The sequence below is a fragment of the Pezoporus wallicus genome, unplaced genomic scaffold (genome assembly GCF_028554395.1).
Source record: "Pezoporus wallicus isolate ANWC-B61680 ecotype Strahan unplaced genomic scaffold, APGP_CSIRO_Pwel_v1 contig_865, whole genome shotgun sequence".
In the NCBI taxonomy this organism is placed as follows: domain Eukaryota; kingdom Metazoa; phylum Chordata; class Aves; order Psittaciformes; family Psittacidae; genus Pezoporus; species Pezoporus wallicus.
This window is the reverse complement of record NW_026636827.1, coordinates 105,874-126,945: the sequence shown is the minus strand read 5'-3', so window position 1 is coordinate 126,945 and position 21,072 is coordinate 105,874. Positions and strand designations below refer to the sequence as shown.

Here is a 21,072-nt window from a genome sequence, read left to right as displayed (position 1 = left end):
GCACTGAGCTCCTACTGCAGCAATTCACAACCCACAGCCAATACGGCAGCTGGATCTGCTCCATTTCTCTACTCCACCGTTCTTAAGGCTCTTCATTTGGTGTCCACCTTTCCTCTAGAACCCCCACAAAATGGTTATTCATGCAAACATTTTGATCTTTAGAAAGAAACATCTGCTAGTGTTCAGAGCTGCCTTGATACAGTACTTGCCACTTCTATAACAGAGTGGCTAAGCAGCAACCAAATATATTACTGCATATTTGGATTGCACTTTTTAAAGCTCTATGATTTAATAACTTTAATTGACAGCAATAATGCCTAAGTACAATACATTTTGGAAGGCCCTTTCAGTTTTTAAAGGAGTACAGAAAACAGTAAATGAAAAATGAAAGAAAACTGCACTGCTTAGTAAATGAGTCATTAACCTTTCAACCTGAGCACTACCGCTGGAAGCCTGAACAGAGGGACTGCAAGAGCTCCAGCAGTTGTGAGAGATATTGAAGTTAATTCAGGTTTAGGTTTCTTTTAGTTGCCTTTTAAACTCTTCTAAGCTTGGTCTCAATCTTCCAAAAACACAGGATGTTTTGATGTGCATGTGATGATGATGCATGTGACCTCTTACTGATGTGTCACCAGGCAGGCTTAGATTTTTTTGGTAGATATTACCAAAAACGTGGACTTTACATAACCTGTGCCCATAAAATGCTGTTGGCAGCACAATAACCTAAAACCTAAGCTATTCATTTGATGTCAGCGATGTGACCTTGAGTGACAAATACCGAATTTCTCTTTTATGCTAACAGCTCCCAAACAGCTGCAGCAGCCTGGGAGCCCATGGATCAGCACTCCCAAGGGAATCAGGGAGAATGACCACCACCACCAATAAAGCACAGAAATTTCTAGTTTAAACTTCTAGGCATCCCAGAAAGAGTCAGGGCTCACAGTTTACACTGTTCTAACTCAAGATTGCTTAACATATTATATGAAAAACTAAATTTAAATTAGTTCTTCAAAAAGACACTATTTTTTTTTTCTTCATTAAATCTTGTGAGGCTTTAACCCACAAACTTGATTCGAACTCCTGTAAAATTTTTAAGACCTGCAGCTCCTTTATTTTGATCCCAGCTTACAGTGTCACTTCGAATAACAATAGAGGGAATAAGTAATAAAAGTGTCTGTGCAGTGCGACTTGCATAAAATAAGTTACTTACATTGGGCTGGCAGTATTCTTAAATTAAATTCTTATTTTTAAAAGAAGAAAACTGCTCATATTTTCACTAATCTCGTAGCTGTCCCACACAGACATACTTACCAGAAGATATTCCTGCTATGTTTATAAAATAAATACTATTTCTTTTTCTAATGACTTCCTTTTAATTACAAAATGCAGTTCTTATATTCTGGTTTGTTACAAGAAACCACCTCCACAGTTCAAGGTATGATTTTATCAGGTACATGTGAAGCTGTACAGGCTTTCTGTATTTTAATGTGCTTATTTGCTGTTGGCAGAATTGCACAAGAGTGTGCTTGAAGCCAGTTGCAACTTACAGATTTTTCAATTAAAAGGGAGAAATATTGGCCAGTTAGTTAATTAAATGGCAAAGGGACATTTGTTTTTCCCCTTTCACAAATTCCAGTTAGTATTCCAAAGCTGTATTAGGTGCCCCAACGACACCAAAAACAGAAAGTCTTCATTTATTGCCAGTAGATGTTTAACCTGGTTGTTTTAAACAGCATGATGAACATATTTTAGCACAATATATTAGCTGTGCCAATTTAATAAGAGGGATATTGATGGAGCTTTTCCTTTTGTTCCTTCATACGGGGCAGAGCCCAGCTGTGAGCGCACTCAGGGAAGGAAATCACTTGGGGTTTCCTTTTTCAGCAATATTTTTGCTTTTCCTGAGACACGCTTTCTCCTGCCTGGGCTATTACTAGCCAGTCTTTTTCAAATCTCTGCCATAAAAACTTAAGGGTAAGGGTTAAGATTTAGCATTACCCACCTGATGGGAGCATGGAAAAAAGAGTAACCTCAGCTCAAAGGGCTATATTACCATGCTCAAGGTCTAATCACCTTTCCCCTCCCTGTTTTACTCTTCATTTGGTTCAAGGTCAACACAAAGATGGTCACCTGGCAGGTGACAAGGAAAGAGGTCTGAAAAGTAGGCACCCCAGGCAAGAGCCAGAATATGGCACAGCTGGGCATATCACAGAGGTGCACCCTGACTGCAGGAACAGCATTACCAGCATACCACTTTGGCACAGAATGCATTCCTGTGTCTCAGATCAGATTGTCAGTCGTAGGGCTTCTAAGGACCAAGAAAGAAGGAAAAAAAGGGGAGATACTTTCTTCCCCCCTCTCTAACCCTTAAAATTGACCTAAACATGCTTCTTTTTTTTTTTCCTAAGAATGCATTTAAACACACTTATCTTTGTTCTAAGAACTAAGCCTGTTCCTGATGCCTACCTCACTCGTGCAATAAACTTGAAGATCGTGCCCATGAGCAGTCCTGTTCTACCACCAGCATGGGCAGAAGCCCAACTCTAATGTTTCCTGCCATGCTTTACTTAATCCCAGCTGTTCGTGCATTTTCCTTTAAAAAGTATATTGCCCCAGCCACTTCCTCAGAAAAGCCTGCAACAGGAAGGCAGAAGGCCTGAACTTGGAAAGTATATGAGCCCTACTGATCTAGTGGGCTCATGTACATGTTTTAAGTGGTGTTTTTTCCTCCAGGTATGGGTATGCATATTGTTACCAGGTAATGAAATTCATACACATACCTCCTACTCTGCTTTTGAGTGATACCATTTGGGTTGACTTGTGCTCCATCAGACTTTGACATCCAAGAACATATTAGCCTGCTTTTAATTCCCTCTTCTAATTAGAACCAATGTTCACGTTATCGAGATAATTAAGATCAATATCAATGAGCTTTTGGACTATGTTATTATACAATCTCAGCCCACAACTGTAAAGTTCTCTGGCTTAGTTTGCCAGGGTTTTGGTTTTGTCTGTTGGTTTTAATCGCTAACCGATTTCTCTTTAAAAATTCTATGTCTAACTATGCATTCAAACTGACCTATTGTGAAAACTCAATTTGTACCAGCAGTTACACACACCTGCCCCCAAAAAACAAGAGCTATAAAGATTAGAGTACTCTACAAGATATAGTTTTGAGGGATGTGCTTATATTAAATATAACCAATTGCTTTAAAGGGCAACGATTTCCACAGCACAAAGTTCACAGATTTACCCACAAGTCCTAAATGCAAACATTATCTGCAAAGTCCATATGCTTTGTATTTCACAAAAGCTTTGCAGAATATATTTAACGTAAGAGAAAACAGACTTGGGTTTCATTCTTCATCTTCTTGACAGAAAAGTGTCAATAGTAAGATGGCAACAAGAAAGCTAACTGCAGCTCATGCAACTTTATTACTGAAGTACAAGGGGATTACTTTGTGTTATTAAAACATCACTGCACTACTACTGATTTTTTTTTCCTTACAGTGGCAATAATTCCTAGTGGGATGAGCTGCTTTAAACCTTCAGTTATTTATCAGTGGGGAAAAGGAAAAAAAAAAAGGCAAGAATTAAAGTTGAAGCCAAGAATAAGGCAAGTGAATCTAAAATACACCCATGCAGATCTTTAGTCCCAAAGTGTGTTACTATTCATTTCTATAAAAATTAGATCTTTGTCATCCATGAATTCTTCACTAATACATTCACCCCTAAAAGCAAGTGCTTCAAGGAAGCTCCTGTATCTTCAGGAAAGAGAAAAGGAGGTTGATTTCCCCATGGCTTATAAAAGACAGTACTTGCACAAGCCAAATGTTACTGTTTCTCTCTTCATCTCTTTATCAATACAAGCTCTTTCTGGTTCAGAAGCACTGTGGAAACTGCTAGGGTTTCTTTGTACTGGACATGGTTTTTCTTGGTCACTGCTAAATAAAACAACTTTGTAATTTAACCAGTAATCCTTCCCATCATTCACTTCTGGTCTGTTTGTTTCCCTGAGACTGCAATCCCAAATGAAAGCAGCATTCATGAAGCACCTGTATCCTCAAATGTTGTTATTGTCTGATGAACTCTGCAGCACCTGGTCACCTGAAGCTATTTTGAAGAATCTTTCCCAGGCATGAGCTTTTGTAAATTTGATAGAAGAAAAAAAATATTCCTATTCAAAGTGCCAATATGAAATCAGAAGCAAACAAGTAAAATTCCAACTCTGCTTGCCCACAGCAGGAGCACTAAGCCCATGGCCAGAAGCCATGCTTCTCAGGTGTCACATGAAAGACAAACATCCAAAGACTTTCACTTACGTGAGGAAACTTCCCCACTCAACACAAAACAGAATAGCAAACAGAATGATACATAAAGGGATTATTTTTCTTTTTAATAAAAATGTATACACAATCAGGCAGTGGTTACCACTCTAGGATGACCATCCTTAGCAGAGAGGTACTTCTGCCCCCCCAAAACAACAAAAAAAAAAAAAAAAAAAAAAACAGAAAAAGAGTCATTGGCTGGCTACAAGAGCAAGCGCTCTGCAGTGTTAATTTATTCCTAGGGCTACCAAGGATATGCTGTGCTATCTTTAGAAAACAAAAAAGAAGTAAAACTGGCTACTGTGGGGCTAAACAGACTGATGATCCATTAAGTTCTGACATTTTTCATTAAGATATACAAACTTGTAGAAGATACTCTCAAATCTGCATATTTGTATCACGCTTTTCATAGACACAAACAGCCTTTTATAATGCACTTAAATCACTTTGAGTGGCTGAATTAGCAAATGCAATGCAGAATCCGAGTTTTGCCATACCCACTAGCTCTTTAGTGCTTATTTTATGCAAATGCTTGTAGTTATATTCCCGAGATTCACAGCCACTTAAAGTTCTCCTGAATTCCAGTCTTTTACTGGTTGTCTTTGGAGCACCAGTCAACAGCAGAATGGCAATCATCAAGTTTAGCTGTATTACAACTTCTTGCAAGGCATTTTTGACACAGCATGATATTACTGTGAGAAGACAGGCCACTGTAAATCAGTGCAGCTTCACTAAGGAGCATTTAATGGTTCTGACAAAATCATAAACATGGTTCATAGTGTTTTACTCATTACTGAATACTGCTAGCTGGTTAGAGTTCTGCTGTTCTCAGTAAAAGAAACAAATGTTATCACATAAAGTATGAATTGTACCAAGAATATCCCACAGCAAAGGTAGCAATGGCATTAGAAATTTAAGCAGGTTTTATATGCTCAAATGTGCTTAAATACTAAGCCTCACAGTTTGTACTGGAGCAATATTTCAGAATTTTGTCATAATTTGTTGACAACCATCTGCTTTAAACTTCTTACCACTCTAAGAGTGTCCAAAATTGGGCACTGACAGGCAGCACTTCTACGCAGAAAGGAAACTATTCACAAGACAAAGAAAATAACAAAGGCTGGAAACGCGGGCATACATGCCTACAAATCTGGGGGAAATAAGAAAATTACAGAAACCTAGACCTGACACTCTCCTGCAATATTACTGAAGATGCAGTTTGCAGGTCTCTGAAAACATATAAGTGGCAGATTAGCTGACACCAATTCTCCAGAGAAGTATAATCTACAGAGTAAATAGGTAATATTGTATACTGTCAACTCTGTTCAAGTCACAGCCATGCGAAACCCAGAGAAAGAAATCTAATGTAGCAAGTGCAAGCTGAGGAATTCTTTCAGACGGATCTGGACATACACGCTGACATGAATAGCTTGCTCCAATTTGAAGAAATGTGATAATGGGCCACTTGAGTCAGAGCATAAGATTTTGTACTTATTTGCTGTACTTACCAATAGTACCTGTCACAGCTCTCCCTACATATCCAAAGTTTTATATACACACATATATATACCTGCAGCACATTCTCATAGAAGTGGCTAACAGCAGCCCCATACCATTAACTGCTGGAGCTCAGGTTAGACCCCAAGACACTGCCTGCAAAATACCTTCTTGCTCCAACACAGTCATGCTCTGATTCTATCAAAGGCATAAAGGTAATTCAACCCACCAAGATGCGAGCTGGGGACAGTGCTTTAGTTTTCACACTTCCGTAGTCTCAACTTGCTCTGTCTCCCTGTATATGGTTTAATATTGCAGCTTTGAGTGTTTTACCTAAGACTACTATATTAATATTAAGACACTACCATGAAGAAAATACTCACTGTTCACTGTTCTTTCTATAATCTGAATGTAAGAATAAACGACTTGCTTATAACATGGGACCTAAAAGGAATTAATTCAGTTTTGCAGCCTCTTTCCCTTGCTTCCAGTCCCTAACTCCACTGTCCACAAACATCCCTATAAAAACAACTCTGATATAGTTACATAAATGCATTTTAAAGAAAATGTTTCTGATGAACCTGGAAGACAGGCCAGTTCCCCTCCAGGCAATACATGATTATATACTACTTGAGAGCACACAGGTTTGACCCATCCCTAGTTATGCCTTATGAAATACTGCTGGAAGAAAAAGCTACTTTGAGATAGGACTCAAAAGGAAGTCAAGTGTTCTCATCCCTGGGTAAGTCCACAAAGGTTCATAGGGAACTGACATGCTGCATGAAAAAGTATCACCTTGTCATTCTTTCCACATCACCATAACCAAGACAAATTTTTCATGATGTAAAGTGTAGCACTTCACCTAGTAGCTCTGCCTGTATTACACAGAACTAGGTTTAACTAGCCTAATGACTTCCAAGGAGTAGACTATACACACCTTTGCATATTGATCTGGTTTTCCAACCTCATGGTCTCTTGCAAAAAGTGTTTTTACATAAGAAATTATCAATTTTATAACTTATTAAAAATAAATAGATTATGCAGTTACATCTTTTAGAGGATTATTACAAACTGAGAAATGAAAAGTAATAACAACTGACTCATACATGTTAAAATTAGATGTGGGAAAAATAAGAGAGGGCTCTGTTTAAGGAACCCAGGTAAAACTGAAACAAAAAGACTGCAAGAAATATGTACTTCCTGCAGGAAAACCATATGACACTGCAGACAATAAAATTTAATTAAAGGTCCTCTAAGACTTTAATATTTTTAGACCATTTTAATAAAATTTTCCAAAGTTCCCACACACTTACATGTAGCCTGATCATACTACCACCAAGGACACAAAGAATCTACTGACTTCAGTGCTGTTGATTCAGGTTTGTAATCAGTTTGTTAGCACAGTAAAACATAAATAAAAACTGTTCTTCTCCAGAGAAGAAAAGAGTCTCACTGGCAAATGACATACTTTCATTCCATAAGCACACAGTTTTACACAAATACCAATATACTTTGGGTAAATCAGTGTGTGTTTGCATATGCAAACGAGCATCCAACTAGCTATGATCTTGCTTTGCTCTCTCATCTTCACAGTATTTGCAATCAAAAGGAGGCAGGCGTTTTGGGGAAACCTATCTTTCATCTAGAAAATTACTGTGACTTTTCATTATCTTTTTGTATTAGTGTAACTTCTTTCTACTTGTATTTTTATAACTAAAAAATACTACGGTGTTTCTCTGAAAAGGCTCATTGGAACAAGGATATATCAGAACTTGTAGCACTGTTGTACTTCCAGTACCTTAGAATTATTCAGAAAAACTATAAGGAAAAACACTTCCCTACATGTTAAGGGAGGTGGAAACCCACGTGCTCTTCACCATGTCAGAGCCTCCGAGAATAGCGTGCTATTAGAATAACTAGCTAATAAAATAATTAGTGCTAATAGAATCATTAGCAGGCCAAACTATTTGACAATATCGGAATCGTATTTTTTAAACTGCTGATGAGTATTTTTGCTAGTTTGCACGTAGGCAAATTAAAATCATAAAGCATTGTATGAAAGTCACATGGGTATTTTTGTGAGATTATGTACATTAATGGAAGTGCCTCCTTGACAGGACACTTCCTCTTATTTCTTCAGTAATGCCGAGTTTCAACAGTTTGGCTCCTCTGGAAGGCAACATCATTTCGTGGGATGCAGCAAATGAGGTGGTCAGGAATATCCAGCAGGTGTTGAAAACACATTTTGAATTCAACATACCATATCTAGAACTTGTAATACTGTCATCTATTTTTCCACCTCATAGAATTAGACTGTATTTCTAGCTGAACAGAAATAAAAATCTCAACCTTTACCTTACTTCCAGACTGGCATTACATCATCATTAAAAAGACCTATTACTTATTAGTAGATTCTATGTACTGCAATGTTCTGTTTTTAATACACCAATGTGATTTATTGCAAAACAGTCAATAAGAACATGGTTGCTAATGACATACAACCTTCTTTTGAGCATCCAACTCTATCCTTGGATTGATAGGGCTCATAAACACCACATAAAGCCTAATTCTAATCCTGTATTTACATACTGCTTGGGATGCAAAGATATATATAATAACAAAACATAATACACCCACATAACACTTTCCAGGTACATATAAAGATCCTACTCCTGCTATGAGGATCTCACAAATTCAATCAGATTAATAATATAGTGAACATATTACTGGCAAAAGCATGTGTTTGCCTCTCTAATGATCCTTCCCAGTTCCCATTAAATCTAATTAAAAGGCACTGAATGAGTTTTATTGGAATTCCATTACTGAGGTCCAATCCTGCTTGCGCACAGCCTGTAACCTACAGGAAAAGGCTCTTGCCCAGCCCACAGAGGCTCTGGAGTATCCTCACATGCACAAAGGAAAGGCACCCTTTTCAGCAGGATCACAGCTGCATTGGATGGCTGATTTTACAGTAATAAGTCCTGCTTATTTCATTTTACCAACTACCTAAAAATTAAGATTCTGCTTCACAGCACTAGGAAGTTCTGATGCTTCTGGAAATTTTGTGCATTATGGTCAACTGACTAGCTAGCTAGAATACAGCTAAATTTACAAATATTTTACAAATCTCTTTTCAATAGACGTGTCTTTTCCCTTAAATTCTAACTAATTTAATTGAAAACCAAACTAGTGGGTTGGACAGAAGGTGCACGGTCATTTGACGAATTTTTTAAAACCAATTAGACCTTAATTGACTTACAAATTTAGAACCTAGTTCTACAATATGTACACTTAGCCCAAACTCACACTAAATACAGACTCCATAGTCTCTATGGCTTGCATAAAAATAGCCAAGCTCTGATATTTTCTTCTTCATCATTAAGAATGTTTTGGCTAAGTGCAATTAAAAAGAATTCTCAAAATATTTTTTTCTTTAATAGTCTTGTTCCTTCAAATGCAATTAAGGAAAAGATTTACGCATATGAACCAGGCAAAAGCAACAACATCCTGGGATTCAAAGTATGCTATTTCAACAAAAACAATGTCCTACTATCTAAATTACTAGCATTTCTACAGATAGCCAGAATTCTAAATTCACAAATTAAAATTACATACATCCTTTAGAGTCAATACAATAAAGAGAAACCTATTTTCTTTCACTGCAAACACCAGATAAAAGGACTTGTAATGAGGCACTAGAGGAACAGCACTTCCAAGCTGCAGACTGAAGTCAGTGTGAGTTTTGCCACTTTCTTTAAATGAGGAACGATTTGGGTCCATATGAACCTCAAAGGTATGACATATGTTCGAATTTAGGTAGCGGCAGTCATGTAACACTTCAACAGAAACACTGTGTGAAGCAAGAGCTTTTCTCTAAGCCTTTGGAGGACAGCTACTGCAACCTGCAGGAATATCGGCAGAAACTCTAGAACTCAGTAAAAAGGTTTGAGACAAAACAAGTCTACAAACTTTTTACATCAAACACCCAGTTTTGAAAATGCATTTTACCCTTTTAAAGAGTTTGTATGTTTCTACACCACTTTTCATTATACTCTAAAGCTCTCCAAAACCACTGAACTTAAAAGTAACAATCTGGGTAAGAAGGAACGTGCAAGTCAGTTCACAGAAAACCACAAATACATTTTGCTCAGATTCCGGAAGCATCAGGATTTTGTGCATGTAATCACATACTCAGAGGACATCTATGCATCACCAATTGCCTGTAAAACCAGTCACTGAAACTGCATCTGTGGACATCTCCCCACAATTTCTGTCTTTAATTACTTCTTATCAGACATCCTTCTAAGTATTGTCCTAAATTCCTCAGTATATTTTTACCCTAATCCATAGTCTTACCTCTCCAGTGATAGCTTAAGCAATATTATTATTTTGAATAAATAAATGGCAATGTCACTGTGACCTTGGAAGCAACTTTGCATGTAAGATACTAATACTTATTATGTAGGTTCAAGACATAACAAGTACAAGAACATATACTTCCGTAAGTATAGCACTGAAACAGCTTGCTTTTTTTTTTTTTTTTTGAGATTACTTTCCAACAGATGGCCAAGCTGGAGCTCAGCCTGGTGAAGTAGAGCAGTGCTTGGTACACCCAGTTTCAAGCACTAAACTACAATAACAAGATAGTTGTAAAGCCTTATAGTGGAGGCACTGTTGCCTGCTGTGACATCTTACCAGGGACTGAAGGCCATCAGCAGTCATCACAAAGAGACATTTATTTCACCTGGTTTGTGTTCCTGCTACCAGGGTGAGTAATCCAAAGTCACATTAGCTGAACCTTAAACCTGAAAATTCCATTTAAACATAATTTGTTTCCAGCCTTCACTTAAATATGGTCAAGGGACACGGTGAAAACAATAAATTCCCTGCTAAGTAGAAAAAAGAAGTTTTGGAAGCATTTGTGACTCTAGAGGGAGTAATGTTTCTTAAAAAAAAATAAATAATAGATTTCCTCCTTTACAACAGCTTAAAAGTAAAAAAAATTAATATGCAATTCCATTGTTAGGGAACTGGAGTTTTGCTTTACCTGACATTTTCCCATTCAGTATAAAGTCTACTTTATAGGAGGATGCCTTGCAAGACTTTGCTGGCTAGCTGCTTCACCACACCAGCACCTAAACAACAGGTCCAGAACACTAAAACCACACATTAGCAAGTTAGCACTTCAGTGCTGCCAACACCAGTGATCTGCCACCAGACCCAAACAAACCCACAGCTTCACCACAGACCGTAAGTCAATTAATAATGAGCAATGCACTCAAGAGCACTGTGGTACACATTTCACTGACACCGCCACACATTTGTAAAGATTATCTAAATCAAGCTCTGTTATCTGGGGCACCTATGCAATTTGGACAATCTCTAGGCAATCATGCCAGTCAGCACACTGAACTCACGTAATTCTGTTCTGCAGCAGCAGAAACACAAAAGCCAAACAAGTATAACAAAAAAAAAAAAAAAAAACAACCAAAAAAAAAAGAGAGAAAAAAAAGGGGGTGGAGGAGCCTAGGCATGAAGCCAAGGTGAAGCTCCAAGGGTGGAGAGAGCTGTGGGAAGGAAATTCACCCACCAGAGCTACAGAGCACCTTCAGCTCAAGAGCACCCAGGAGGCAGAGATGGGACCTGCAAAGTTCCCTGCATGCCTTTAGGAAGAGCAGGTAACAAGTGCAGTCTTCTCAGTTTCGTAAGATGTCAGCAAGGTCTTTTTCAGGCTTCTAAAATTCATTTATTCCAAGAGTTGCAACACCTTCACAGGATAACTGCTAGAGAATCTGGGTCCATGAGATACTTCAGGAAGAGACTGAGTGAAGCATAAGGAGATCATACCTCTCTACGGCTTAAATTGTACAACCTCAACTGCAGAACTTCTCCCTTACCCGTCAACCTCCTGTCTGGATTCCCTTCTCCTCACTCCTTTTTTCCATTCATTTCCAACACCCTAGCTCCATATCATTTTCTCCTTCCAAATATATATATATATATATATATACACACACACAACATAATTAAGACTTGTAACCTGGCTCAGGACAGACCTGAGAGACTGGAAGATTCTCTCTGTATTTCAAACATAGAAAAAAGGTTTAGGTAAGAGGTGCCCCCCAACCTTTCTTTTTTTTCCCCCCGATGTTGTCCACTGGTCTAATAGAAGGTGTTACCTCTCCCTACAGCACCTCACTAATATTTTATATTACCATGGCTACCACAACACTGCTATTAACGCAACCCATGACATTTTCCCAATTCTCATATTACCAATGGTGAGCCTCAGTGCATTCCAAATTTCAGTGCCTTTCACATACATTAAGCTGAACATGCTCCAGTGACTCCGAATTTCCTCCTGTACAGGAAAATCAGCTTGGTATGGTCAATAATTTTTGAAGTGTATCATAAAGTTTATCTGATGTCCAAAGGTAATTCTCTTGCTGGCTGCCTCATCCTGAATCCCTTTCAGGTTGAAACTACTTGACATTTTTTAAACAAAATGCCTTTTAAGTCCTAACTTGTACTCCACTGGGTTTTGATAAGACATGACATTATGGTATGATGAGTTAGTTGATTGTAAGTAAATTTGATTTATCCCACTTTTTGGTCTGGTATGATTTACAAGGATGTCACCTTTTAAGATGGGATTGATTTTAATGTAAGCTGACAGCTTTTTTTTTTTTTGTGAAACACTACATCAGAACAAGGTAACTATGAAGACAAAACAAAGGGAAAATGAAGCAAAATTTAAATACCAGAAATTAATATTTGTGAATAATTGGCACCTGCCTATCTCCATCAAGAAAGACTGAGTGACAAATCAGTTTCCAGAACATTTCCACTAATCATTTGAAAGTTTGATTTTTATTCATAAGATCAGATGCATGCTACAGCTGCTGTAATGTAATCTATTTTGTGAACACCATGGAAAGTTCTTGAAATATTTTCCATCAAACAAGCACTAGCACAAACACGAATCTTCATGTACCAAAGTAAAAGCATATGTACCCTTCATAAAACTGAAAGATATTCTAAGACCCTTTCCTATCTGGTTGTTCAGTTGCTATTATATGGAATACTACCCTCATTTCTTTGCAATATCCTTGTACCTTACGATGCAGCTTTTTAAACGCGCAAGTTTGTGATGCTGCAGCTATACCTCTCTTTGCTAAGCAGTTACTTCTCATTTTTAAAGCATGGATCTCTTACGTAATTTTGACAGATAGGTGGGAAAGGGACCAGAGAGGTTTGGTAGTTCGAATGAAGCAAAGATCTATATCTAAGACTGACTGACTACCTAGAGGAATCCGCACTCGCCCAAACGAGTTGTAGGCAGTTAGTAAACAATTTAGTAGGTAGTGTGTACGTGATGGAGAGGAGCTGGATGTGTAAAGGTGAGAAATCAATGCTTTAGAGTTTTATTTCTACTTAAAATTAGCTAAATCCTCGCAGACTGGGTATAAGTATTCAGAGCAGTCTCATTCATGAGACCAGGCAGTTTTAAAGCTGAAGGGCTGCAAACAAGTCGACAGACTATTTTCTGGTTAGCAGCGTTTTCTACAGCGGTAGGAAAGCCCGAGTCAGAGCAGCACGCTGCCGTGCCTGCACCTGAGCTGGGCAGAAGCAGAGCTTAGTCTGTACTTAGAAAATCTTCGATTTAAACACTTCCAAGGAAAATGAGAAAGGACTGGGAAGCGTACAAAATGCGACAAGAAACCTTGAGATCAAGTCCGGCAGGAGGACCACCAGGTACCCTCTGATCACAGACGACTTCCAAGGAAAGAATTTTTAAAAAAAAAAAAAAGGCAAGAAAAAAAAAAGAGTTGCAACTTCGGAAATTTCCCGCACCTGGGCTAAGGGCTCTTGAGCTCTTTCTTCCCCACCGCTGCCCCCGAGCCCGGCAGGGACCCGCTGCCGAAATACAAGCCCAGGTATCAAGCTCGCGGCAACTTCGCTGGATTAAAAGAAGGAACTTTCCCAGCGCTCGGGAGGGCTGCGGGCGCCGGCCGTGCCCGCGGTACCCAGCCCCGGGAGCTGGCACCGCTCCCGCTCGTAACGGGGACCCCACGGACGGGCCAGACCCCGCAACTAATTAACTCCTCGCAGCGAAGCGCTATGTAGGAGCCTGTGCCTTCAAGCCGATCACCGCGGGGCACACCCCTCCACCAAAAACCTGTCCCCGTTTACTTGTCGCCGCTCTGGGGCTCGCCCCATCCCTGTTCCAGCCTAGCGCGGTGCTGCCGGCACCGAAGTTTGCACGGAGCGCTCCGCGGCCGCGCAGCGCGGAGGGGCAGGGAGGCGCGCAAAGAGCCGTGGGGTAAAAACTTCCCGGGGAGAAGCCGACACCGGCGGAAAGTTCAGCGGGCGTCGCGCAATGGTGAGCCCCGGCGCCCTGCTGCGCGCCTCACCACGGACGCGCCTTACCTCCGCGGGCTCCCGCTGCAAGCGCCTCGGCGACGGGCGGTAATCCCCAGAGCATCGCCAGGGCCAAGAGGAGAGCGGACATCGCGGCGACCGCGGGGCGGCAAGAGCAAACCTGCCCACCCTTCGACCGGCCGCGGGCGCGGAGCCTCTGCGGGAGCTGCCGCTGCGCCGTCACTTTTCAACACGGAGTGCGGCTGGGCTCGCCTCTCGCAGCGAGCGGGCAGCGCGGGGCGCCGGCGGCCCGCAGCGCCGCTCTCCGCCCCGCACCGCCCCGAGCCCCACCCCTCCCGTCGCCGGCCCGCCCCCCGTACCGCGGCCGCGGAGCGCCAGGCGCGAAGCCGGTGTGCGCGCGCGGGAGCGGGGGCCGCGTGGTGGTCCCTTTTGTCCCGCGTCGCTGGGGTTCTTTTTTAGCAGTTTTTGAGGTAATTATTCTAAATTCCCAAAGACAAACGGCCGCGAGGTGCGGGTGGCACGGCGGTGAGTCAGCAGAAATTGGAATAGCTTTAAAAAGCACCACCACAAACCCTCGTGCTTCATGAAACTGCAGGGATCAAAGTGCCGTGAGACTGCTACAGATGTCTGTAAACACGAAGTTGGCATCCAAAGCAGCTCAGGAACGCTTGGCTTCAGTTAACGGTGCTTCCTGAGGTACTTCTCCGCAGGCCACGAGCTCACACCTCATGCTTGGTACCTGCTTCGTGCTGCCGAATTGTAAGTTTAATTTTATGTAAGAGTATTACCTTGTATGTGCCACAGAACACAGGAAGGGTTTGCTTATCACATTTTCACGTACATGTTTTTTTTTAAAACTAGGCCTTTTAACAGATGAAAGGTAATAAAGCTTTTACATCATCCTCAGATACGAGTTTCCTCCAAAGACAGCAAGGTGCTAAAATCAGCTGCTGAGACCTTTACTTTTCAAGGGTAAAGCCTCAGTCCTTCTAACTTCATGTTTATATTCCCCAACACAAAACCTAAATACCTTTTACATGAAGCAGTACAGCCAAGAGGCTTCAGGGGCAGAAAGACCAGGCAGTGCTGAAGGGCAGAGTAACACACAACCTAGGAGAAATATGAAATATTTAACTATTTCTGCTGAAAAGGGGAAGGACCCCAGGCTACACTTTCCCAAGAACGCAATTGTCCATTCCTGGTCCCAGGGCCTGGCAGAACTCAGGGGGTTGCTGTTAACTTTATTACTGTATACAGTTTACAGCTGAGGATTAAAATCCAGTTGGATCCAATTCTACATTTATCTACTCTCTTTAAAGGCTATGTAATTCCCCTACACTAAGTAAGTATTTACGCAGCTGTAACTGAGCAGAATTACAGATCCCAGTGTAGAAAACTTTTGCTGATACAGAAATGAGCAGGTCTGAACTCAGATGAAAAAATCTGGCAGTGACCATGGTCTTGGAAATCGGTTCCTTTCATAACCAAAATGAGGTCATGCACGTGCATATACCGATGAGATCGCTTTGCTTCCTTCTGTAAACCACCAGAGCCACCTATATGGCTCTTACGTATTAATTACTATTTTATTTTAGCAACCTTTTACATTTCAGGTATGAAAGTATGTAGATATTAGAGCCAAATGAGATCATGTGGGAAGGAAAAATGGGGAATACCAAGTTGTGAGGAACTCCAGCTCAAATCAGTGATATTTCCCACATGCCAGTACTGTCACATGGTATAAAGAAACACATATTTGCAAGTGAACATGCTGTCCTTTGTATTCCTGGGATATGGAACTGTCTTTACAGAATAGCCTTCTTTCATCTTGACTTCTTGCATCTCCTACAAAAGCTGCAAGGTCTGCAAGGTTATGGGTGGTTATGCTTTTCCCCCAAACATTATCACTTAATTGGCATGCTGCCCTTTTCCACCTTTTCACGAAAGCACCTCAACTTCTTTTCAACCATCTGATGCTTTATTTCTAATTTGCTCCCTTTTCTCATTCCATACTTATTTAACAACAGTTTTTCTATTTGTCTTGAATAATTGCCTTTAATGATACAGTGCAATTTACTGCCCATTTTAAACATTAACATTTATGAGAGTCTTTGAAGAATTAATTGATCTTTCTTTCAATACTGCATATCACATATGCACATACACTTATTAAAAGATTGAAATAATATTCATAATAAAAGTCAATGGCCTCCTTGTTTACAGGACAGAAAGTGTCAATACAGAGTATACAGCCAGAATTACGACTAAAAATGCAATTACCTGTAAGTATTCATTTGTCAAATTGCTGCCTAAAAATGTAGCTTGCTTTAAGATAGTGCTATGAGGCAATAATTATCCTAGAAGCCTGGTTTTAAAATACAAGCTGTTGAACAAATAAAAGTTGACCTTTGATAAATCACTCTCGGCTGCATTTCCATTAAACATCACTCACTATCAAGTGGTGGGATGGTAGGACATCTCTATATGATGGGATGGAATGACTTCAGCAGTACAATAAAAATACATAAGAGTAACTGGCATTCTCATATTACCCTTACACCTCAAAATAAAATAAAGCAGCACGGAGATCTGTATGAAAGATTTAACATGTATCTTCTATGAATAAACCTAAAAACATTCGCTAAAGGGACCAGAGAGAAAATTTAAGCCACTATGTATGCATATAATTCAAACACTTAAAGAAATCACCTGCTGTATAACATGCTTTTCCTATACCTCAGACCTGAGAAAACATACAGAAAATGGAGATTTTAGCTGTATACAGTTTCTGTGATTCCAGCCTCCCTGCTGTTGTTTGTCTGCACACAACTTCATTTAGATTTCTGCATGATAGGTGAACACAGAGACTAATGCAGGACTAGTGGCTGATACACAGATTGGGAACCAGACCAGTTTTCAAATATTTATTGAAGTCTCCAGCCACTTCCATTTGAAAAAAAAATTAACCAGAAACACCAGGGAGTTGAACTGAGAACAAATACAGAGGAGAGAGACAGAGGGGAATTGAGCATGTAGAAATGTCTTTTCCTTGCTACAGCCAAAAAAAGTTAATTATATAGGAGACTAGAGTGAAGAACATGCTGGACAGAAAAATCAAAGTTAAAACTGATGTTAGAGATCTGTTGCTCCTACAGTGCTTTATAACTTCTTCCTCCTAATCAGAGTTATTAACACTGACAGGTTAAATAAATGAATTCATCAAGCTATATAATATTATGAAATCTCTTATTGAGATAAATTAAACAAAGTAGAACCAATCATTTGTACTTGCTGATGTAGCACAACACAGGAATGTTAATTATCAGCCAAAGATAATTCTGACTTTAGTCACTATGAAACTACTTCCATTGCCTCACTGAAAACTGAGTTATGCCATTACTTATTTACTGTATATCAGCCATGCCCTTTGAGAAGGTGAATGGGCAGGTAGGGACGATGGCATCAACGATTCTGATGCTGCAGATGTGGTGTGGTAGGTATGGATGTTGTTGGCGATGTGGGCAGTCGTTTGGAGAACATCGCAGGCGCCTAGCCGAGTTGCTAGGGGATGGTGCTGGCAGCCTGTCTGAAGGCAGTCAGGGTGCCCTGCCCTGTCCAATCAGACAGAGAAAAGTTGCCAGGCAGCAGCTGACACAGGAGCAGAAAGAATAAAGTATTCGAGAGGAGCGAGAAGGGAAGAAAGACCAAAGATTAAAAAAAAAGATCCCATCCTACCAGAATTCAGGGTTTTGCATTACAAGCTGTCCCTACTGGAGAAAACATCCCTAAAGGAATTTTTCATTACTGCAGTGCAACAGTGGCTTCATTATTAAAGACTTTCTGAATGTACATCTTCAACAGCTGCTGGAAAAGTTCTTCATGTGTGAGCTGTAACGTGTATATTTGCATACCAAGTGCCATGGGTGGAAATTGTTGCCTGGCATTTGAGATGTTTTGGCATGGTTTTAATATATAAATTGGAAGGAATTAGAAAACACATGAAAATGAATCTATGGGAAGACCTGCCGCACAAGTGCAGCAATAAATGGAATAAGAAAAACCCGAAGTCTTAAACCTGGAAAGCATCATCTTGATTTGTTCCTAATCTCCATCTTCCGACTGTTGTAAAGAAATTCCATTATATCATTTTGCTTTCAAATGCTAGTGGGCCATATGCCAGATCAAGTGAAATGCAACGAACTGATGTGAGTCTGTTAAAGACAAGGCAGCCGAACACCGGCTTCTGGTACCCAGACATCTGCCTGGGAGAAGTGACATTTCACAGTTAACTGGATATGCTTTAGCAAAGACATAAATGAGAGATCTTAATGCTGATTGCAAGGTTTGTTTCTCATAAAAATAGGCTCATAAAAGTTATTAGAACAGAAAAGATCCCATCACCTTTTGAAGTCTGTTTAAAGGACAATTTTGAGGAAAAAGTTAAAAAAAAAATTCCTTTCAAAAGAAACTTTCAAATCATTTTATTACCCAATAAATTAAGTTGCTTATATAAAACAGGCCAACTTCCTTACCTGGCATCCTTGTGTACTCAGAGGTGTTGCACCAGTGTTCAGCAACAGATTAAATTTATTTCCAGTAAGTGAAGTGGAAATTCTTTGTCCAAAAAAAACAATGTTTATGGCCGATGCTAAGAAAAAGTAGAAAAAAGAGAGAAAAATATCTGTTTACATCTATTTCAACCTCCCATGGTAAAGTTTGTCTCCAGACCATGTAACATATTAACCAGTTTGAAGTACTTGTTCATCCATAAATATGATCTGTAGCTACAGGTACCATAAAAAAAATTACCTTTGTTTAATAAAAAGCGATTTTCCAAGACAGTGGACACCTTGAGTTCATCGTACAAATACCTGTGAGCGCATCCTTAAAGGTAAATACAAATTTGTTCTACATCATTAGTCCTGAAGGTCCAGTTACTGAAATGATTGGGATTTGGACACCTGAGTACCTCTACAGTACTACCAAGGGCTAGCAGAAGTAACCCATCCTACCAGTAATAACTTTTTGTTAATTCCATAGATTATAACATTCACGCATTTTAGATCCCAATGCAACTAATTTATGAAAATTTCAATTTCATTGTGCCAGTATTGTGAAGTAAAGCATACAGATTCATCTATGTCTTTTTTTTGTTGTTGTTTTTTTTTTTCCTTCTAAATATGGCACCAGGATAAACCGAGTGAGATCTGTTTCAACATTATAGATGCTTTTCCCAAGGGAAGTGCTTCCTTTCCATCCCAAAGATGCCTCCACATTGCTTGATCCATCAGTGTTATAAACAGACAAAATTTACCATTCTTGATAAATGTTGGAAACATGCATTATAGAAGTCTATATGAATGCTTTTCTTCTGGAACAACCTTTTCTTCTCCAGAGAAGCTTAGATGCTGTTTAGCCCTACAGCTACCAGTGCATCATAGCAACCTCTGTCCCAGCCCTATTGCATTGCAGCAGCATCAGTGTTGCTGGCCAGGCATGAGAGCTCCTGTTTACTATTCAAACTTCTTTTAACATTTCCTTTAGGAGAAATTAGTAGTATTTACCAGTTTGAGATGTTTGCAAAATTATCCTGCCAACAGCTATTATATTCAATTTTACAGTCTTTTCCTCCAGAATCTGTTGGAATGAAAACTTATGGTTCTGCACAACAGCACTTCAAAGATTAAATGAACCTCCCCCCCCACTTCAAAGCAAATTATTGTGTTATGGCAGCCAGGTGCTATAGCAGGATTTTCATTCTGGTTTTCAGTTAAATCTGATTAATCATAAAAACCAGATCAAATAAGGGAACACCTGCTATAAGGCTTTTGCCATCAGATAAAGGCTTTACGGTAGCAGTCCCAATGACTGCTGTGGCAAACAGCCATGACTACAACAGTAGGCAACATTTGCGGGGGGGGGGGGGGGGGATTGAAATAATTTGAATAAATAATTGTTTCGCTCTATAAAATCAGAACATGTGAATGTCATTAAGTTTAAAATAATCCCAAAAACTCGGCAAATAATAATTTTTTCTACCATTGAAACATAATGGACAAGGTACCTCATTTAGGATTTAAAAAATGCAGACAAGCTCCACAGTCTATGCAATGCTTTCACGCTTTTAGCATAATCAGGCTCTGAATGTCATTTAAATTCACCTTTTAATATCATTTTGTCTTTCATCGGGGAATAGTAAGGCTGCGACAAAAAATGTTTTAGTTTATTTTACCCACTTTGTTCTCTGTATAAAAGGTAATGTGAAAATGTGCCCCAGGGTCTGCCCCATTCCGTCGCAGCAAAATCCGACTAGTTCTAGAGGAGAAGGTTCTGTTTGCAGTACTTGAGTGCCCCCCATAGGCTACTGCTCAAATAATTGTTTTAAACTAGGCATAAACTAAAAAAAAAACTTTCAATCTCGGGGAAAAGGAGCCTAAAACCTTAGAAACAAACAGCTTCCCCCAGTCAAGATGCAGATCACAAAGGAAAACTACAGTCGTTGACATAATTCTAGTGCCAATCACTATTGACATTATATTTTATTTTTTGAAAGCTATGTGTGTTTAGTAAGGTTAAATTGATACATTGTCTTCCCTCATAGATACAAGTATTTAAAAAAGCAGAATAACTGCTTTTCCAAGAGAACGAAGAATTCAAGGTTTATAGAAATAGAAACTGCAAAAGGATAATATAACTTGAAATTACGTGGTTCCCAAAATAAAAGAATTGACACAAATTCATGAATTTTATTAGACAAAAAAAAAAAACTCTGAGTTAATTATGGTGCATACTTTAAAAGTAGGAATTTTAAAGTTAGATGAATGTCTCTTTTTATAACTGCCTTCCACTTACCTTTGGCAGGACA

The 21,072-nt window shown here is 39.5% G+C and overlaps 1 protein-coding gene across 1 annotated transcript in view; it reads right to left on the bottom strand.

Moving 5' to 3' along the window:
- LRP1B (LDL receptor related protein 1B) overlaps positions 1–14,470 on the bottom strand; it is a 781,126-nt gene extending 766,656 nt beyond the window's left edge. Inside the window, exon 1 of the mRNA XM_057401813.1 lies at positions 14,256–14,470. Within this exon, the coding sequence (XP_057257796.1) occupies positions 14,256–14,337 (82 nt within the window). The 5' untranslated portion in view covers positions 14,338–14,470. The remainder of the gene's footprint in view (positions 1–14,255) is intronic.
- Between the last annotated feature and the right edge of the window lie 6,602 nt (positions 14,471–21,072).